This window comes from Lagopus muta, chromosome 4 (assembly GCF_023343835.1).
Source record: "Lagopus muta isolate bLagMut1 chromosome 4, bLagMut1 primary, whole genome shotgun sequence".
NCBI classification, from domain to species: Eukaryota; Metazoa; Chordata; class Aves; order Galliformes; family Phasianidae; genus Lagopus; species Lagopus muta.
The window spans coordinates 65,671,903-65,689,497 of NC_064436.1; the positions used below are offsets into that span (position 1 = coordinate 65,671,903).

At 44.8% G+C, this 17,595-nt stretch overlaps 1 protein-coding gene across 6 annotated transcripts in view; it reads right to left on the reverse strand.

Annotated features, from left to right (window-relative positions):
* Positions 1-17,595, reverse strand: part of REEP1 (receptor accessory protein 1) — a 60,148-nt gene that overhangs the window by 5,157 nt on the left and 37,396 nt on the right. Inside the window, exons 6-10 of one of the 6 annotated variants that reach the window (XM_048943597.1) lie at positions 17,417-17,467; positions 13,934-14,102; positions 8,383-8,418; positions 2,936-2,978; positions 718-873 (exon numbers count right to left, since the gene is read on the reverse strand). In XM_048943597.1, the coding sequence (XP_048799554.1) occupies positions 837-873; positions 2,936-2,978; positions 8,383-8,418; positions 13,934-14,102; positions 17,417-17,467 (336 nt within the window). In that variant the 3' untranslated portion in view covers positions 718-836. The other 5 variants (XM_048943595.1, XM_048943594.1, XM_048943598.1 and 2 more) reach the window with 5 other exon arrangements.

Here is a 17,595-nt window from a genome sequence, read left to right on the forward strand (position 1 = left end):
AGCTACATTTGAGCTGCTAGACGTGGCTCTGTCCCCCACTGCCCAGATCTGCAAGGATTCCTTGCCTACAGCATCTCACGTAGAGGTTGGTTGTATTTCCTCCATAACAGAATGTTGCTAAAATTGCTTTTGTCAAACTGCAGTATGAGATCTGCATCTCCATTAGTTTTGTTTTGTTTTTGTGTAGCAAATTAAATCACAGTTCTTAATACGGTGATTCAAAACCTACTGAAATCATGGAGTCAGCAGTAGAACCACTGCTGGTGTTGCTGTGGTTTGGCCAGGTGCACGAGGGTTTGAGCTCGGAGCTCTCTGGCTATGGGTGCTGGCTGTTCTCCCCACAAACACTCTGCCTCAGGAAAGAAAATACATTTTCTGCTACAGACAGGAAAAATTAGCCAGTGGTTGATATCCAAATCCTCTCATTGAAATACCTCCACATTAGCATGTGGTTTAGAGCTAGATCCAAGTTTTGCAACTCAAAATCCAACTCTGAAGCTCTGTGCAATTATTATTTCCACAGGCACAGATTCGAATTTCTATCAGGGAAACCACATGTGTAGGAAACTGAGTGTTCTCATAACAAGACCCACTCCTGAAAGACCAGAAAAGTGCTGCTTTTGGATTCAGTCCTGTTAGGCCAAAGAGGTGTTCACTCAAATACTCAAAGAACGTAACAGAAGGAGGAACCTCGACAGTATGAAAGTACCTCAAGGGGTTGATCCTTCTTTTTAGGCCTTTTGTTCATGGATGCACTATCCAATAAATCGTTCTCTTCATCATCTGAGAACACAGAGTCTTTCGTTTCACAGTTTGCCTCAAGTGGCTTTTCATATTTATCGTTCACATCTATTTAACGTGGCCATTTGTGGTCTAAATATAAAGACAAAGGATGAGGAAGATCAGTGATTTGATTCACATTCCACCAAGCTCCACTTCACTGCAAACCCATGCATCTTCCAGGGATTAATGGACAGAAGGTTCACACTCCACTCTCCACTAATAGCAACTGTTGGGTTAGAAATGAAAAGGACCTTGGTTGCAAAGCCATTGTAAGCTCTTGGATTATTCTATGCAGAATTCACACTAAATTCACATCCTGGTGTTCTGGAAGTTCTCTCTAGAAATATTTTTGTTTGCTGTTAGGCTCAGGGATAAATTAAATAGCTGATTTCTTGGATTGCTAATTATACCCACAGTTTCTACATCTACCACACGTAAGAGTGTCCTCTGGAAAGCACCCAGTGAGTGCTGAAGCCCTGTGGACAGTATGGAGACAGTTTCCTGGGAAATGAAGCACGACTTGAAGTACTGACTTGAAGCTGAGAGAGCCCAAGCCAAGAGCCCAGTCCAGGATCCAGTGAAGTTAAACAAAAACCTCAGCAGGCATTGAAGGGACTCCCAGTAGGGGTGTGTTGTGAGACCAGAGTGGGGAAGATTCTTCCTCTGTCGTGCTAGAGTAAGTCTTACAGACTGTTAACGCCACCGAAGGCAGAATAGGAGTCCATGACTGTACATCACTAATGGCTGCTTGGTGGCTTCTGCTCTTGTGATTTATGACACAATCTTCATGGGACCGGTCATGTTGCACACCACCATTCATTTGCTGCCTCAAACTCAGATGGTGAAACAAGATGGTATTTTCAATAGCCAGTCCAAAGCAAGAGCTGTAGAAGGGACACCCAGGTGACTAAGGTCCCTGTATTTCTGCAGAGTTTCTTATCAGCAGGGCTGGATCTTCTTAGTTTAACTGACAGTTATGCTTTTTTTCATTCTAAAACACGTGTGGAAAACAGGAGTTGAAGTGTTGAGTGCTTAGATGACAATTACTGACTCTACTTGGGCTGTTCTATAAACACACATAGAAATAACATTCTACACTTTTTCTCTGAGCCTGACTGTAACGCTCTGCTGGGCCAAACACTACAGAAAGAGGATTCTTCAATATCTGACCATTATTAATCCATTTAGATCCTTAAAGCACACACAAAATAAATCCCCAAAACTGGATTCCCAAACAGTTCTCAGTTGGCAAATGGAAACACAAAGGGCAAGTGATTTGGCTACAGCAAAACCAGCCACAGGCAGGTCACCAGGGCTCTCTCCAGTGCCCAATTCATGTTGGCAGCTGAACACTGTGAGACAAGCTCAGGTACGCTGCACACTGTCCTCTGGCTGCTAACCCTGTGTCTCTTCCCTTTGCCACCACTCACAGGGGCAGGCTGAAACACACTGTCACAGGTTTTCAGGAAGAGCTGGAAATTGACTTCTTCCCAGCTGTGCTGAAAAAGCTGACAGTCACATTCCAGAGAGGCCTGGAGTAATGCTGAACTATTGTTTTTTTCCTATACGTGACTGTGGTGCTAAGACTACACTGTAAAGAGAATATTAAATGTTCTTTACAGCACTTGGCAAAATCAGTCTAGGGAGATTTCATTTTAATCACAACTTTATCTTTCCACTTGGGAAGTGAGATATCCAGGAGACGCCTAGCTGAGGTCATCTTGGGTGCAGGAGCTCCGTGGTGGCCCTCTAAACCAAGGAGAAATGGAGTCAAGCTTGCATTAAAAGCTGCTTGTTTAGTGTTTGAGCACAGCCTGACCCAAGCACAGCCTGTAGACCGAATGCTCCCCTGACAACAATTCACATGACTGCTCCCAGCTGCCCTATTCCCCAGAGGTCCCTCAGATTTGGGTTGCAGGCTGGACATCAGGTAGTTTGTTTCCAGTTAGTTAAACTGGGTCAGGACTTCCTGAAACTGCATCCCTGAGGTTTGTGTGGAGGCCTACCGACACCCCTCAGCCCTGTGCTGCTGTGGGGAGCCAAGAGCTTTCCCTGGAGCAAAGAAGACATGAAGGGGACATGCCACAGGGGTGATGGAAAACTAGAAGGTGAGCATTCACTGTGGAGATGCAGTGAGACGTTAAGAACATACAGGATCAGGCAAACGTGCTCTGTGGCCTTTGTCCTGCTGTGCACTGCAAAAGAAGACAGAAGGAAGTGTGAGCTGATAACACTCCTGGGACTCCCAAACTTTTCCAGCTGACGTTGCTTTCTCCATTGTTATTCTCTCTTGAATTGGGTGCTGGATGAAAGAGATGTTCAGGCAGCACTGCCACCCATGTTTTATATCTCCACAGGCAGCAGAGCAGAAGCCCAACACTTCTGGAAGCCTCCCACTCTCCCCAGCAGCCTGAGTATGGTGTCCCTGCCCCAGAGCTGCTGCTTTGAAGACTGGGCCAAAGGTTTTGAAGACCAAAACCCAGCCAAACGGGAACCAGTTTCACTTCAGCCTCACTGTCCTGGAAAAGGGAATACACGTGTCCAGCCTAGGCTTTCACAAACCTTGAGTACAGACATCCTATAAGGTCTGGAGTGAGAAGGGAGGATTGCCTGCCCATCCTGATTCAGACATCTACACTGTGGGCAATGCCAACCTCATACCCACCTGGAGTGCCAGGCTTTGTCCCATGGTTGTTGTGGAACACTGCACTGCTGTGAGCCCAGAATCACAGAAGCAACTCACCTCAAAAGGGCTGAATGAGCACCAACTATGAGGTCCTTTTTTTTGTGAACCACGCAATGACAAGATAAAACCTAACTTTTCCTACACCAACAGAGTGGGTTCTCTGCAGGTGCAGAAAATAGGACTAAAGCAGGGAATTAACCAGAATAACTGGCAGATGTGAGGAACTACTGGGAAGGGAGATGGAAGCTTAAGGGGAACAGATGGGTTCAGGGACACCAAGGTTTGCTCCTGGAGAAGGGGCACTCCGAAGAGCAAAACACAGTTGGGGCTGGCTTCTCAAGGACAGTGCTTGGCCTCAAGTCACCTCCTGTATGTTTCTAAGAGGCATCAGGGCCTTAGGGCACTATCATATGTCCCCAGAGTGGCAGAGCCAGCAGTGTGTGCTGCTCCAGGGAAGCAGCTGATGGGCCCTGGGACTGGTTCATAGCCAGGAGGGGTTGTGTGAATCCAGGGGCCATGTAAATCCAGGTCTGTCCCCTGGCTCTCTCACCTTCAGGAGGCTCTCACTCTCCATCTCAGAGCAGGGCACTTTTTGGGTGTTTTCACCTGTTACGTTTTGCCTACACATCTTTGTACAGAGGGGTAGAATTACTGCAGAAATGGGGAAACTGCTCATGTCCTAGGCTCAAGCTGCTGCTACTTCTTGTAGAAACGTCTTTTCACAGTCCAGACCTATGAGTTTACATAAGTGTAACAGAGGTCAGGACTTTGCCCACTAACTGCAGATGAGCAAAGAACTTGGATGCAGATTCTCAGAAATACTTGGATACTTAAATACAGTTACAGGGGAATTGAGCACCCCAATACCTTAGAGAAGCTGGACCTCCCCCACCCTTATTTTCCCAGGCAACGCTTCTTTCTTCTGTCACTGTAATTCCTCAGGAACTATATAACAAACCACAGTCACAGACTACACAGCCAGAACAAGGTGTTGTATTATTGTAATGGAACATGAAGTCACTCCAGAGCTAAGCTTTTCTGGGGGATCCTTCATATAAGGAGTTTTGCACAGCACTTAATATGAGCAAGAGAGCAGATATTTATTATATGATGGCGATCAGCTTCTTTTCCCTGCAACAGAGACAAATTTGCCATCATTTCCAGAACACATTGATCCAACTCATGTACTTGTCCAACAGTTTTCATTGCCAAACCAAGAAGTTAGAAGCAGCCAATCTACCAGCAAACGCTGCCCAGGGGCCACAAAACAGAGGCAGACAGAGGCTTGTCTTTCCAAAGCTGAAGTCAAGTGCAACCAAAGCAAACAAGTCTATTCACATCATCAACAAAGTCACTGGTTAATGAAAACACATCCCACAAATGATTAAGTTGTTAAGTGCTAGTCTATTCCAAACACCTCAGAAGAAAACTCATGCAATCTTTAACACTTACATCAGAGTCCCATAATATTTACATAGAGAAAAGGAAAGAATAAACTGTTAGGGGAAAACATTTGGATGTAGAAGGGGAAGGAACATTGTTTCAGAGCACAGAAATTCTCATCTTTGCTTTCAGAACATCTGTGGTTGAACTGGAGTTTATTAAACAACAATGAATGTTTGAACTTTGTTGCTGAAGTGGAAATGTACTTAAATGTACTTAAATGTACTTAAATGTACTTAACCTACTGATTTGCTATGAAAATTTTTCCTTCCCTGACATTACTAAAATAAATATTAAAAACTCCCAAGTTGCCATTCAGAGGTACTGCTGGGAAATGATGCAAATAATGCCCATAAAAATACGATTCAGCATTTAGAAGGAAAGTTTTAAGGAATAAGATGCTTACAGCAACAGAAACTGGTTGTCTGGTCTTTGAGCTCAATGAGAAAAAGGTTAAGAAGTGTGTAAATCCCTAGCACAAGAGATAGCAGCAAAACTGGCTACAAGCAAAATGGTCACTTAGACCATTTAATTGTTCTGTTCAGGGATGTATGAACAGCTTCCTTGGTGAAAAGTCAATTCATTGTTAAGAACTTTCTGCTAAAAGAATCTCACGTGTGATTTGCAGCATACCACAAAGGAGTTGGATACATCTAACATACCAGGAGGGTGATTTAAAACACAGCTACATGAGCATCCCATGAAGGTCTTCGCTGAGCTCTCTGCTGCTCGTGTGATCTGTCAGCTTGTCTTCAGGGTGACAGCCACGTGTGGGAAAGGGCCCAACATTATTTTATTAGAAAAGCTCTAATAAAGTAATGCTCCTAGAGGCTTTGTGCTGCAACATCTTGTGCATGGCTGACCGAACACCTCAGCTAAGCTGCCCATCAGTCACTGCTGAGCTGTAGTTTTAAAGGTGCACATCACTGTATCAGTCACATAAGTGCACATTCACAAACCAGTCTCATCTGTCTCTAATGTCCTTACACATTTCTTACGCTGCCTGAAATCATTATTAAACTTCCCCTCAGATATGTGTAGCCATAACCGTTTTTGTGATACACAACAAATTTTAAACATCTTTGAGATATATTTATTCTCTGCAAAGTCTAAAACTGCTCCTCTCTTTCAGCCATGCCACACAGTCTTTGCAACAGCACCTAAAAGATGTTAATTGAGATAACAGCACTGAGCACAGAAGTTATTTCTTAAATGCAAGTCCCAGACAAGCTTGTTTAGCACTGAGCAGCAGTTAAGCATTTACTGGGCACTGCCAAGAGACAAACAAATCCCTGAAGGTTTTCCCTTTGTCCTTCCCAAAAGGGAAAAAGAACACTTATGTAATTGTATCACTGTTCCATCGTCATCCGCAGGGTGAACAGCCTTGAACAGAGAAGAGATGTCAGAAATTTGAGTAAAGAACTGGGAGAGTCTGTGAGCACAGATCACAGTTTTTTGACAATAAGGGTGATGAGGCACTGGCACAGGTTGCCTGGAATGGTGGTGCATGCCCTGTCCCTAGAGACACTCAAGGTCAGGCTGGATGGTGGTTCTGAGCTCCTGATGGAGCTGTAGGTGTCCCTGTTAATTGCAGGGGAGTTGGACTAGATAAGCTTTAAAAGCCCCTTCCAACTGAAATGGTTCTATGATTTGTTTCTGTGCATCATACTGAACTCACTGTAGCCTTCAGCCTCTGTACAGATGCCCATTCCATGGCACAAGGAGACTGCATCTTCATGAACCCCCTGCAGTTTGGCCCAAATTAATTTGTCTGCGTCCACTGCCTCCTTCAGGATATTGCCCAGGGAGCTGGGAGGGCAGCTTTTTGCTCCCACCAGCCTGTGCTCTCCTAAGAGCTGTGGGGTTTTAAGGGATACATTTGAGTTTCACCTGCAAAAACATGAAGGCAACTGCTCCTGCCACAAAGGCCTCATCAAGGCTCTGAGGCAGCCTTTAATATCCTGCTTGAGGTTAGGCTTCAATATCTGCCCTTTTAGATTATAATCTCTTCAGGACTGAGTACTTCTAATATTTGTATCCTGCAACTGGCTTCACAGAAGTTGGTATGAAAGAAAGATCAGTGCCAATAGATTGGAACAATTTAGTCCAGTTAAGCAAACTTTGTTTCTTTCTTTGCAGCTTTGAGGAAAAAAACATTCATGTTACATAGTCAGGGCCCTGCCCTCCAAGATCCCAAAGCTGCACTTAGTAAGGAGCATGTAAAGGGCACACCATTGTCTGCAAGTGCATTAATGCATGCATTGCCTTGGAGACAGAGAAAGGGCAGCCCGTGGGGGCAGAAGGAACTTCCTATGAGATGCAGCATATTGCAGCTGACACAGTCAGAGCAACTGGGTTAAGGAAAAAAAACAGCATAATAAAACAATAGCAAAGTGTACATGAATTTGGGGCCAATTTGTAAACACATTGGCTTGACTACTGTTGTAGCATCATTAAAGGACCTCCCCAGGTTTAATTCATGCCTACTTAGCACTTCAGGATTCAATGAATATTTTATAAATAACAGTGAAAAGTCAAATCCATAAAATTAGTTTAGGCTAAAATTAGAAGGGTGCTAATAAAATGCACCCTTAAAATGAATACAAGGAGTTCATGACTACTTAAACAGATACCACCGGAAGGAAGCTTCATTTTCCTGCACAGCAGCATGCTCACCCCAAATGTGAAAGTGCAAAGAGCTAGAGAAGAATCATAGAACCATAGGATCATTGTATGGCTTGGGTTGGAAGTGACCGTAAATCATCTAGTTCCAACCCCAGCAGCACAACAGGGAGGGTGACAAAGCAAGTGTGTGAAGTTTGGTTTGCCACCAACATAATGTGCAAGGAGACAGAGGGTCAGGCTGGGAGCTCCAGCCTCCAGGCTTTAATGCTGCACGCCTGGCTGCTCTGGAGGTGACATGAGCCAGCTGTGTTTTCACAGCAGTGGCTGCAGTACGGTGGCAGCACTGCGATCCTGAGTGCCTCTGCTGCAAAGCCCTTAGGGCTGTTTGCAGTATACAAAATAAACAGAAAGCACATGAGATGAGGTGTATAGGAATTACGAAAGTCAGCTCCCACTAACACGAGACACTGCCCGTCTGGATTTCTTCTTCCTCCCTAAACAAAGGGTTTGGCAGCTGCATCCTCTGGCATACCCAAACCTGAGGCCTCCCGCTCCTTTCATCAGCCACTGGGACAAAATGCATCCTCTATAAGAGAAAGGACTGAGGTTTTTCTCCAGAGATAAACTCCCCAGCCTTGGGTCAGTAAGGTGAGCAGCACTGCAAAACTTGCTGTCAGCACACAACGCGGCTCACAAACCCACTCGTAGCCTGGCTGCCCCTTGCTTGTTCCCCTGGTGTTAGGAAACCTGGTGAGTAAGAGCAGCAGGAGCAAGCCAGGCTGGGGAACACAGCCATGCCCAAAAAGTATGCGTGGATATCAGGGTGCAGGAAATCCAGCACTCACCTCTGAGGAGTCGGCATACTGAGCAACACGTGCACACTGAAAGAGGAGCTGAGCGTTAGGGACTCATCAGAGTAAGCTACCATTTCTCAGAAAGCACTGAGCAACTCTACATCTGCTGAACAGCCCCAAGGAGGGCTTTGTGGCTCCTGTTTGCATAGAGATGATGGTCTCTGCTCACCATCACAAAGCACAGACCCAGGAACGAGGCTCACGTGGCTGTGTGCTAAGACTGGGAGTACATACAGCTCCTGGGCTCCATTCTCAGATCACTGAACAGAAATAACTCCTGACAGGAGGGGAGCTTGGATAAGCAATGTGCAACACAGCACAAGTGGTTGTGTGATGTAAAGACAGGTTACAATACTGGGGCTTGCATTGCTACATGCCTGGATTTCCTTTTCTGTAGATTTAGATGAGATGTTTCCAAGCATTGGTGCAGACTCTCAGGCAGCTTCTAAACAAATACATTCACAGAACCCTGATGTTCCTCAACCAGGAACATAGCAAGAAGTTTTGCAATGGATTATTAAGAATGCAGATAACCAAGGGAATTGCACTGCACCCTTCAATGCAAATGCAGGTGATTCACAAACGTTCACAGAACTGTTATCTTCACAGCTTCACTTTGTGCTTCAGGAAACAGCCTAGAAACCATTCCTAGTTTGAGCCTCCTATTTTAATCCTCAGAGTGGCACCAGTGACTCCAGATAAAAGGAGTTTCTGGAGCTAGAAGGGTGTGAGCTGTTTGTGATTTCTTTAATAAACATTATCCCTGCACTGCTGACACTGACAACTCTTCCATAGTTTCAACCTCTGATTTTATACAGAGGTTCCAATCTCAATTTTCTGAAGGCTTGCTCTCTGAGACCATATGACATACGTACATGGGCTGTTCCTAGAGCTTTTCTGGTCAGCGGGGACAGTGCTGTCCAGGCACACACTGAGTGCTGATACTTCCCAACCTTTGCTCCATCCTGCTAAGCCTTCAGAGCTTAAGTTGGAAAAGCAAACTAAAAAAACAGCCCCGACTCTCTCCTCACAGAGGGGTGTCAGAAAGCACATTGCATATTTCTGCTTTGAGATCATTCCAGCTAAGAATGACCTCTGCCTCAGGAAAGCTCAAGCAGTAAGGGCATTCAGTCTGGGCAGTAGGTGCCTTTGTAGGGACACTCTGGGCACACTGTGTCACCTCCAGACACTGATGTCCTGTCAAGCAATGCAAAGCTGCTTGCTGAACTATGTCTCACTGGCTTACCCAAAATAGCTGGCTTCCAGCCCCCTGCCCACACTGGGAGCTTCAGCAGACATCAGCAACCATGACACGTTTGCATCAACTGTGGGATTGAGCTTTGAGACACAGTGGCCACCATCCCATTCCACAAGTCACAGTGTCACACTCACCAGCCATTGGAAAGGAACGAGTCTCATCTACACTGTCAGGATACTTTTAAGGCAATAATACAAGGTTAAGAAGTACAAAAGCCCCACACTGTTAATACAGACACATCTGTTTATTTGGCACATTTGCCAGAAAAACAGGATTGCCTTGAGAAGTACTTGGAAACACTGCTCTGGACCTTCAATTGTTCATCATGATGAACAGCCACACAACATTTACAGTTCCCCAATGAAAGGGACAGTTCTGCCTGGGGGAAAAGCACAGGTTGGAATACGCATCAGAGCTATAATATCATCAGGATGCTAAATTGAGAAATGCTGAACTAAGAGCAAAGTGAGAGATGAGATAAAGAGGACAGGTGGCTGGGCTGTCATGCATAGGGAGGGCGGCTCACTGTGTTTCCTTGGCGTGCACTGAAGGTGTGCATGTGCTTCACAGCAGCAGTGGTAATGATGTGTAACACATCGTGCGGACACAAGTCACAGCAAAGCTGCCTTTGCCTCTTGTGTTGCCCACACATGGCTTTAGATTGGGCGTGGGGAGGAGGAGGAGCACGGTCTTTCTGTGGGATGGGTGTGAATAGCTCAGGTGCCTGCCCCGTGGCTCAGCTGTCTGCACCAAAGGCTCGCTGAGCATCTCAGCTATTGCTCAAGCACTAGCACAGCTGCCTCAGCCAGAGTGCTGGTTGCAACTATGGGAGAAACAGCAAAAAGTAGGGCTCATTCCCCTTGTCTCAAAGGCAACTCTGGCATATCCTATGTCACAGCCTCATAAGACACTGTTCTGCAGACAAAAATAAACCGTTGCTGTGTCTGCATTTGGTACTGCTAACTAAATGCCAAGCTCTTCACACAGTACTTGCTGTCAAAAGGAAATTCAGGGAGTCACAAATCAATCTAAGCAGCACCAGTCACATGTTAAAAAATAACAGCAATGGAAATGAAAGTAGCTGAGTGGTTATTTAATGTAGTTGGAGTACAGCACAATGCTGCAGCCAGCCTTTGGCCAGAGCCAAAGCCCACTGCTGTTAGGAAAGTTGTCTCGGTGGGCTTGGAAGCATTCCCAGAGACGTGAAACCAGAACCCAAAGCGCTCCTGGTGCTCACTGGGGTAGTGGGGATTTTCATACCAACAGGGCTGAGTTTCAGCTGTCTCTGTGCAGGGAAGGCAGCAGACCTCTCTCCATCTCTGTCTGTAGAAATCACTTTCTTTTCAATATCCCATATGCACAGTCATACAACAGGATGGGAAGCAAGTAACATTGAGTTCCACACCAGATCTGGCTGCGTTTTCAATGCTCAAGGAATTCACTCAAATTGTAATCTAGACCTAAAATCTAGTCTTTGCCATATTGTTCTAAGTGAGGCTGTCCTTCCAGGTACCATTTGTTCTGCAGCCAAGCTGACTTGAGGACTTTGCAGTTCCTCACCTCTTGGTTTCCTGCTATATCTCTCCAAAGTGTCTTAAGTTACTTTGGAGGGCAAACAACAGCAGTAATTTCCCAGGACGCTGACCCAGCATCCACAGTCTCACAGCTCTGGGGCTGCCACAACCTGAGAGCAGGAGCAGCAGGGCAGCTCCCCACACGTCAGCAGATTCTGTAGTGAAAACTAGATAGATCACAGACAGCTTGAGGAAATTACTTCTGATCTTCCCTGGGTGGTTTGGCTGCCTTTGGAGCACAGCTACACCACTTTCAGGATTTCTTCCCACCCACAGCTCTTTACTACCAGACAGCTTGAATAGCTTCAGCAAGTCTGTTCCATGTCCTGAGGGCAGCATTTCACATCATGTTATCATAAGGCTCCTCTTCTCTCCTTTACACCACTGTTTGGCATACAGAGAAAATAAAGAGCCTGTGCTAGATGGAAAGCAAATCCTGCAGCTTTTGAGAATCCCTGATGGCCATATGAAAGAAATAAAGGGAGCTTTCAGGAGCACTATAAAAGCCCTCCCATGGGCAATCTGGGTGTGTAGGTATTCCTTCAACAGTGACTGTGGATGTCCCTTAAAAATGACCGATGCTCACACATGCTCCTAGGCATGGGGATGTCAGGATCAAAGTAAAGAGTAACAACAGCTCCAGCAGTGCTTGGCTTCCCCATTCTAGGCTGGCTTTGGCCTAGCAATGCCTCCTTCCTCAAGCAAACCCCACTAGTACATCAGCACATCCCAAAGCACCTAGACAAAATATAACACTTCAGGTTACTGTCCCTGCTGCAGTTACTGACATTATAAACGTGGACACTGACACTGAAAGCTGTAATTGCATACAGCTGTAATTGGTCAGAATGAATGGAGGATGAGAGAGTGAGCAGGGAATCACCAGGATGAATGAATGGCAGAAGAAGGGCTATGGGAATATTGGAACCCATATCAAATCAACTAAATCACAGCACACCCACATGAAGTGCCTCAGATGCCTGGATAGGGAAAGGAAGAACAGAACAGGAGAACAGGAAAAAATAAGGGACACTTTGGATGTCCAGAAACTTCTCAGAGGTAGTGATAAGATGGAGAACTACCTAACAAATAGCAACTGAGAAACCTTGCAAGATTGGGATGGATCTGCAGTCAGGACTGCAACACCGATCAGGTATTTCACATGTTCTGATCACTAATGTAAGGTGTACATAAGACATCTTCTAAGATATACACCCTAAAATACATGAGAATCTTCTATCACACGAGGCTTTCAGGATTTGGCCATGGAAAGTACAGTTTGTCCTGGTTTGCAGACACACTGAGGACGCTCCAGGTCACACCAGCATTTTGTACTACAGCAGGGTCTGAACTCAGTTGTGATTCCCTCTGATCACCACATTGCCTCTCTTGCATATGTAAGACCTGTTCATTCCAGCTTTCCCTACAAGACTCCATAAAGCAGGATTTCTACTGCAGAAAGTGTATGCAGTCCTAGCCAAGCTCTCTGCTAACTTTCCTAAAGCTGTTCCATGCATCCCAGCTCTTGCTGTCAGGCTTTCTCATGGCTGGTGGCTTTTGGGACCTTTTCAAGAAAGCAGTGATCTCCATCTGAGTCATCCTCAGTTCAAACAGGCAGGGGTATTTTTGCTGACTCTCTCTGATGTCAGACCAACTTACTGCCATTATCTCTAAAACAGGAATGTAAAGAAAAGTCTAATGTTTCACTGTGAGACAGTGGGGATTGCTGACATGGACATTTGTGTTATCTCCGGGCTTTGGGACAGGAAAAAGAGCCGTATGTCAGCTGTTTGGTAGCAACTGTCTATGCACATGCCCATATATAATATATTATATGCACATATGGCATACTGATGGGCAGCATATTCTTTCTCTCCCTTGCTTTCACGCAAAATTCCAACTAAGCAAACACAGAAGGTGAAGCAGTGAGACTATGCCTAGGCTTGGTGTGCAGCTCTCAGGGCCTCATACAGGCTGATAGATCCCACTCTTCTATATGCACACACACACACTAGTTATAACTGATCAATTTGCCCCTCTAGTCATTCTGACTACATACATAACTGTGCCCACATAAAACAGCACAAGGATTGGAGAGATGAGAACCATTCATTTTACTTAATTTGATTTAAAGTGAGTGCAAAAGCCCCTTAGTGATGCCTGTCTGCATTGGCTGTGAGGGGAGAAGGGCTCTGCAACAAGCAGGGTGAGGAACCTCAATGAAATAAGTAAGAGAGATGGGATGGATGGAGGGTTTGGAAGGTTTTCTTTATTTGTGTTTGAATAAGAGTTTGCTATTCTGAACATGAACACTACCTTCGGATCACTTGCCACAAATGAAAGCAAAATTTGTTAATGGTGTATACAGGAATGGATTTCATTCCCACCATGTTTCCCACCATTAGTGCCTCTCATTGAAAACCTACCACTGATTTTAGCCCTAAACCCAATTTTTCAGCTAGTGAAGGCTGATACTGGCTCCCTGCATGCACAAGTCCAGTCCTTGGTACCAGTCAGGAACAGTAACCATCAAACAATACTGTTCTCTCTCTTTAAGTGCCAAGAGACTCAACAGTGTGTCTGTGTCCTGTGAGTTCTGGTATGTGCTGCCTGCAATGTCTGTTTCTATATATTCCTGCCAACTGCATGACTTCATTAAGCTGTGTGATATTCCAGACAACACAACACTGAAAATAACGCTGGCACTTACCTGAGCTGCCAGTGCCTTCCGATGCACTTCTGGATGTTTTTGGCTGGCTCTGTTTGCTACTTGTTCGTACAGTGACCGAAGGAGGAACGGTGCTGCTGCTGTCACCACGAATTGTTGAGAGATCCTGCATGCTAAAGCTCCTTAGTCTCTCAGACAGGGCCCCCTGTCCCTAGTTAAACAAGCAAGCAAATGACATACACAGAAGTTAGATTAGACAGTGCATTTCAAACATTCCTTCTCCTCGGCTCATTGAATGAAATGAAAATGAATGAAAGTTTGACCATTAGGACAACAGGGAAAGAAAAAATTGCCTGCTCCAGTAACCTAGAGAGGATGTAAATGAGTGTTAAAAGCATCATTTTACTGTCTTTGCTCTTCCGTTTAGAGTGGTCCTGTGCACAGAATGTGATCATTTGAAACTGTGATGGAGAGCATCTCTGATTCTTCAACGCAGTCATTTGAACTTGGAGCAGCCTTGGGCACATCTGAAGGAGGAGGAGGAGGATGTAGGAACTTTCTGGTAGGTACTTTTCTTCAATGATATGAGGTTCTTGTTTCAGAACTGCAATTAAATGGTCCACATCAAAATAATTTCCTTTTGAAGTTAATCCTCTACGATGATACTCATCCAGCAGTTCTCAGTCACACTAAGAATTTTCAGAGGACAGCACATTTGAAATTTGGATGTAATAAAAAGTTATTCTTAAAAGCAAATAATTATTCCTGTGCTTTTCTCATGAAGTTTAAGGAAGAAATAAACTCCTTCCATTTGTGTTGCTTTTCAGACTAGCTCTCAGTCAAGAGACAAAGACATTCCGTGCCTGTCCCTTAGTGAAATGGCATTGACATGCTGATGTACTGAGTTACCTAAAAGTACTGATTTACCAGCATCACTTCAGAAATTTCACAAGCAGAGTAATGACAAATCAGTGCTTCTACCCTGTATAATTTCCTTAGCAACTTACTTTTAGGCACTGTAGTTAGACACAGCACAAGGTGCTTATAACCAAAGTTGCCGTGGCAACTTTCAGTCTCTACATTCAAGGAAATTGCTGGATCAGTAATATACCAACTTTTCTTTATAAAGAGCTTCAGGCTGAAAAACCCTCTCAGGATTCAGACTTCCAAAGCCTATCAGTTCAGCCACAGACAGGCTGCTCATCCCAGACTACAGCACTTTTCTACATCAGCAAGAACCAAAGAGCACATGGTGATAACTCCTTCAGTGCTGCACTGAAACATCATCAGTAGAAACACACACCATTAAGCACAGTAAAACTGAGCTGTTCTTTGTAGGGCAGTCACCTGGTGGAGGCAGCCAGGAAGCCACAGTAGGGTTTTTCTCCTCAGTTTACTGAACATTTGGTGCCTTAACACCTCTCTGTGCATGCTCGGTTGGCACCATGATCAAGGCAATCTCAAACATCAGCACAGAGCAGGGGGATAAATGGACTGAGAGCAGTACTGCACAGAGGGACTCGGGGGTGTAGGTGGCAGAAAAACTGGACGTGAGCAGGTGATGGGGGTTGGAATTTGATGATCCTTGAGGTCCCTTCCAACCCAAACCATTCTGTGGCTCTTCAAATTCCCGCACTGCCGCCCGGTTGTCGGTGCTGATTAAAGGGGACACAAGACATTCTACCCCAGAGTCTGCCTACAACAGACAGCTCCCTAGCAAGAACTTGTTATGAGCAATCAGATCACTAGCTAATATTTTGCTGTTGCAGAATGACTGGACAAGCGAAGCTGAGGGCTTAGCAATTGATAAGCTGCTGTACCACGAGTGCTGTATTTCTCTTGCACCACCAGCTCAAATGTCAGCAGAACTCAAGCTTTTAGCCTCCTCCCAGCTGCTTTGCTCAGCCAGCTAACCCAAATAGCATTTCATTCCACAGAGTGATTTCTGTATGTGGATGTGAGTCAGATTAGAGATGAGATTCATGTCTCAGACCAACCTGGCAGGGAAGATGACACTAATACACTCTTTTGCATTGAAAATTAAGTTATTTTTTGCACTGCAACCTGTGATATAATGGCACAGAATGATCTAAAAGCTTTAGAACAAGGAGCTAATGTATGCTTCTCATCATTTGTTTTGTCAGGGAAGGAGCAGAGAAGGGTCAGACTGGAACAGGGCTCAGTGGCACTGACAGGACAGAAGACAAACACTAAAAAGCACATGGTAACATCACCTCCTAGTAAAGAACATTAACCCAGTGTTAACAGCCCAAGCCACAAACACTCACCCAACCAAAATAGCCTGGAAGGATCAGAAATTTTGGTCCTTTCCAAAATCTGCAGTCAATATCATGACAGATACTCTAAAAGGCAATGCAACAGAATTACTTTGCCTCTCCAGAGTTCATCTCTGCATTCACACTGGAAATACAAGTTTTAAAAAGGAGGTGGACTGAAGAGTTGGAAAAAATTGAGTCTACATACTATGGAATCATTCATAAAAATTCTTCTACATTTGTAGGTGGTTGTATACAGTCTCCAGGAAAATAAAGTTACGAACATAATCTTAAAATCTGCAATATATGTAACAAAGTCTCATTAAGTATAATCGAAATATAAGCAAATAACAGCGTCTGGATTTCATCATATCTTCAGTTAGACCATCTGAAAGAATTCTGCAGACATTATTTAGGCTTCAGAACATCTTTTATAACTAGAAACTCAATTTTGCAGCTGAAACTGTAACAGCACAGTGACTGGACACAAATCAGGAATCAAAAACTGCCAAGTCATGTAAGAGAAGCTTTCTGTTAATGCAGGATGGCACCTTCTGGCCTTTTGCGTTTTAGGATCATTAGTTAATGGACAGGCAAGGGAACACTAAGTCACACTCACCGCACTTCCAGCACAATACTAAACCTGTTAATTTTCTCCTCTCTCTTTGCTGTAACTCCTGTTACACAGCAGCAGACACGTCTGCATGCATATTACAGCTTCCATCCTGCAGACACTTGCTTCCAGGGGCAGTGCATACTCCTAGGGCATCAGTTATTGCTACAGTGTCAGCAGGACTTCCCCAGCCACCCCTGTCAGAAAATGCTTGCAGAAATCCATCTTCACCTTTGGGCCAAGTCCTGGTCTCTCTAGCCCCACTGCAAGCCCAACCATTCTAATGAGATCACAGCAATGGGAACGAGGCTCCCTCTGTCCATTAGTGAAAAAAACAAAAACAGACATGGCAGCTTGGCCAACACAGTAGCAACAACCTGGGTTAGATGGTTTTTCTGCATTCAGAGCTCCCTGCCTGACTGCTGGAGTCTCTTACTGCCAGCAGAGGACTTGGAAGGCATTTTGCTGGTGAGATCAAAGAGAGGCTTTTAAAGCTCAGCACATAGGATCTACCTACTGGAAGCAGAGCAAACAGCATCTGTCCTGAGACCAATCTCAGCTGAAAATAGCTCAAACTAGTCTTTTGCAAGGAGGCAGATGTTAGTTAGGTGTAAGCAGAAGCATTCAGCAGATTACCTGCCCTTTTTTCTGGTCCAAATACAAGTGTAAATGAAGTAGTTGAGAGACCTAGCAAGGGAAAAAAAGAGCCAATGTGGCAACAAACATAAAAGCTTTGAGAATAAGGTCGATTTGAAGCATAAGTAATCAAGGTGAGACATAAGCATGACACTGTTGTACAGGGACTCACACACACA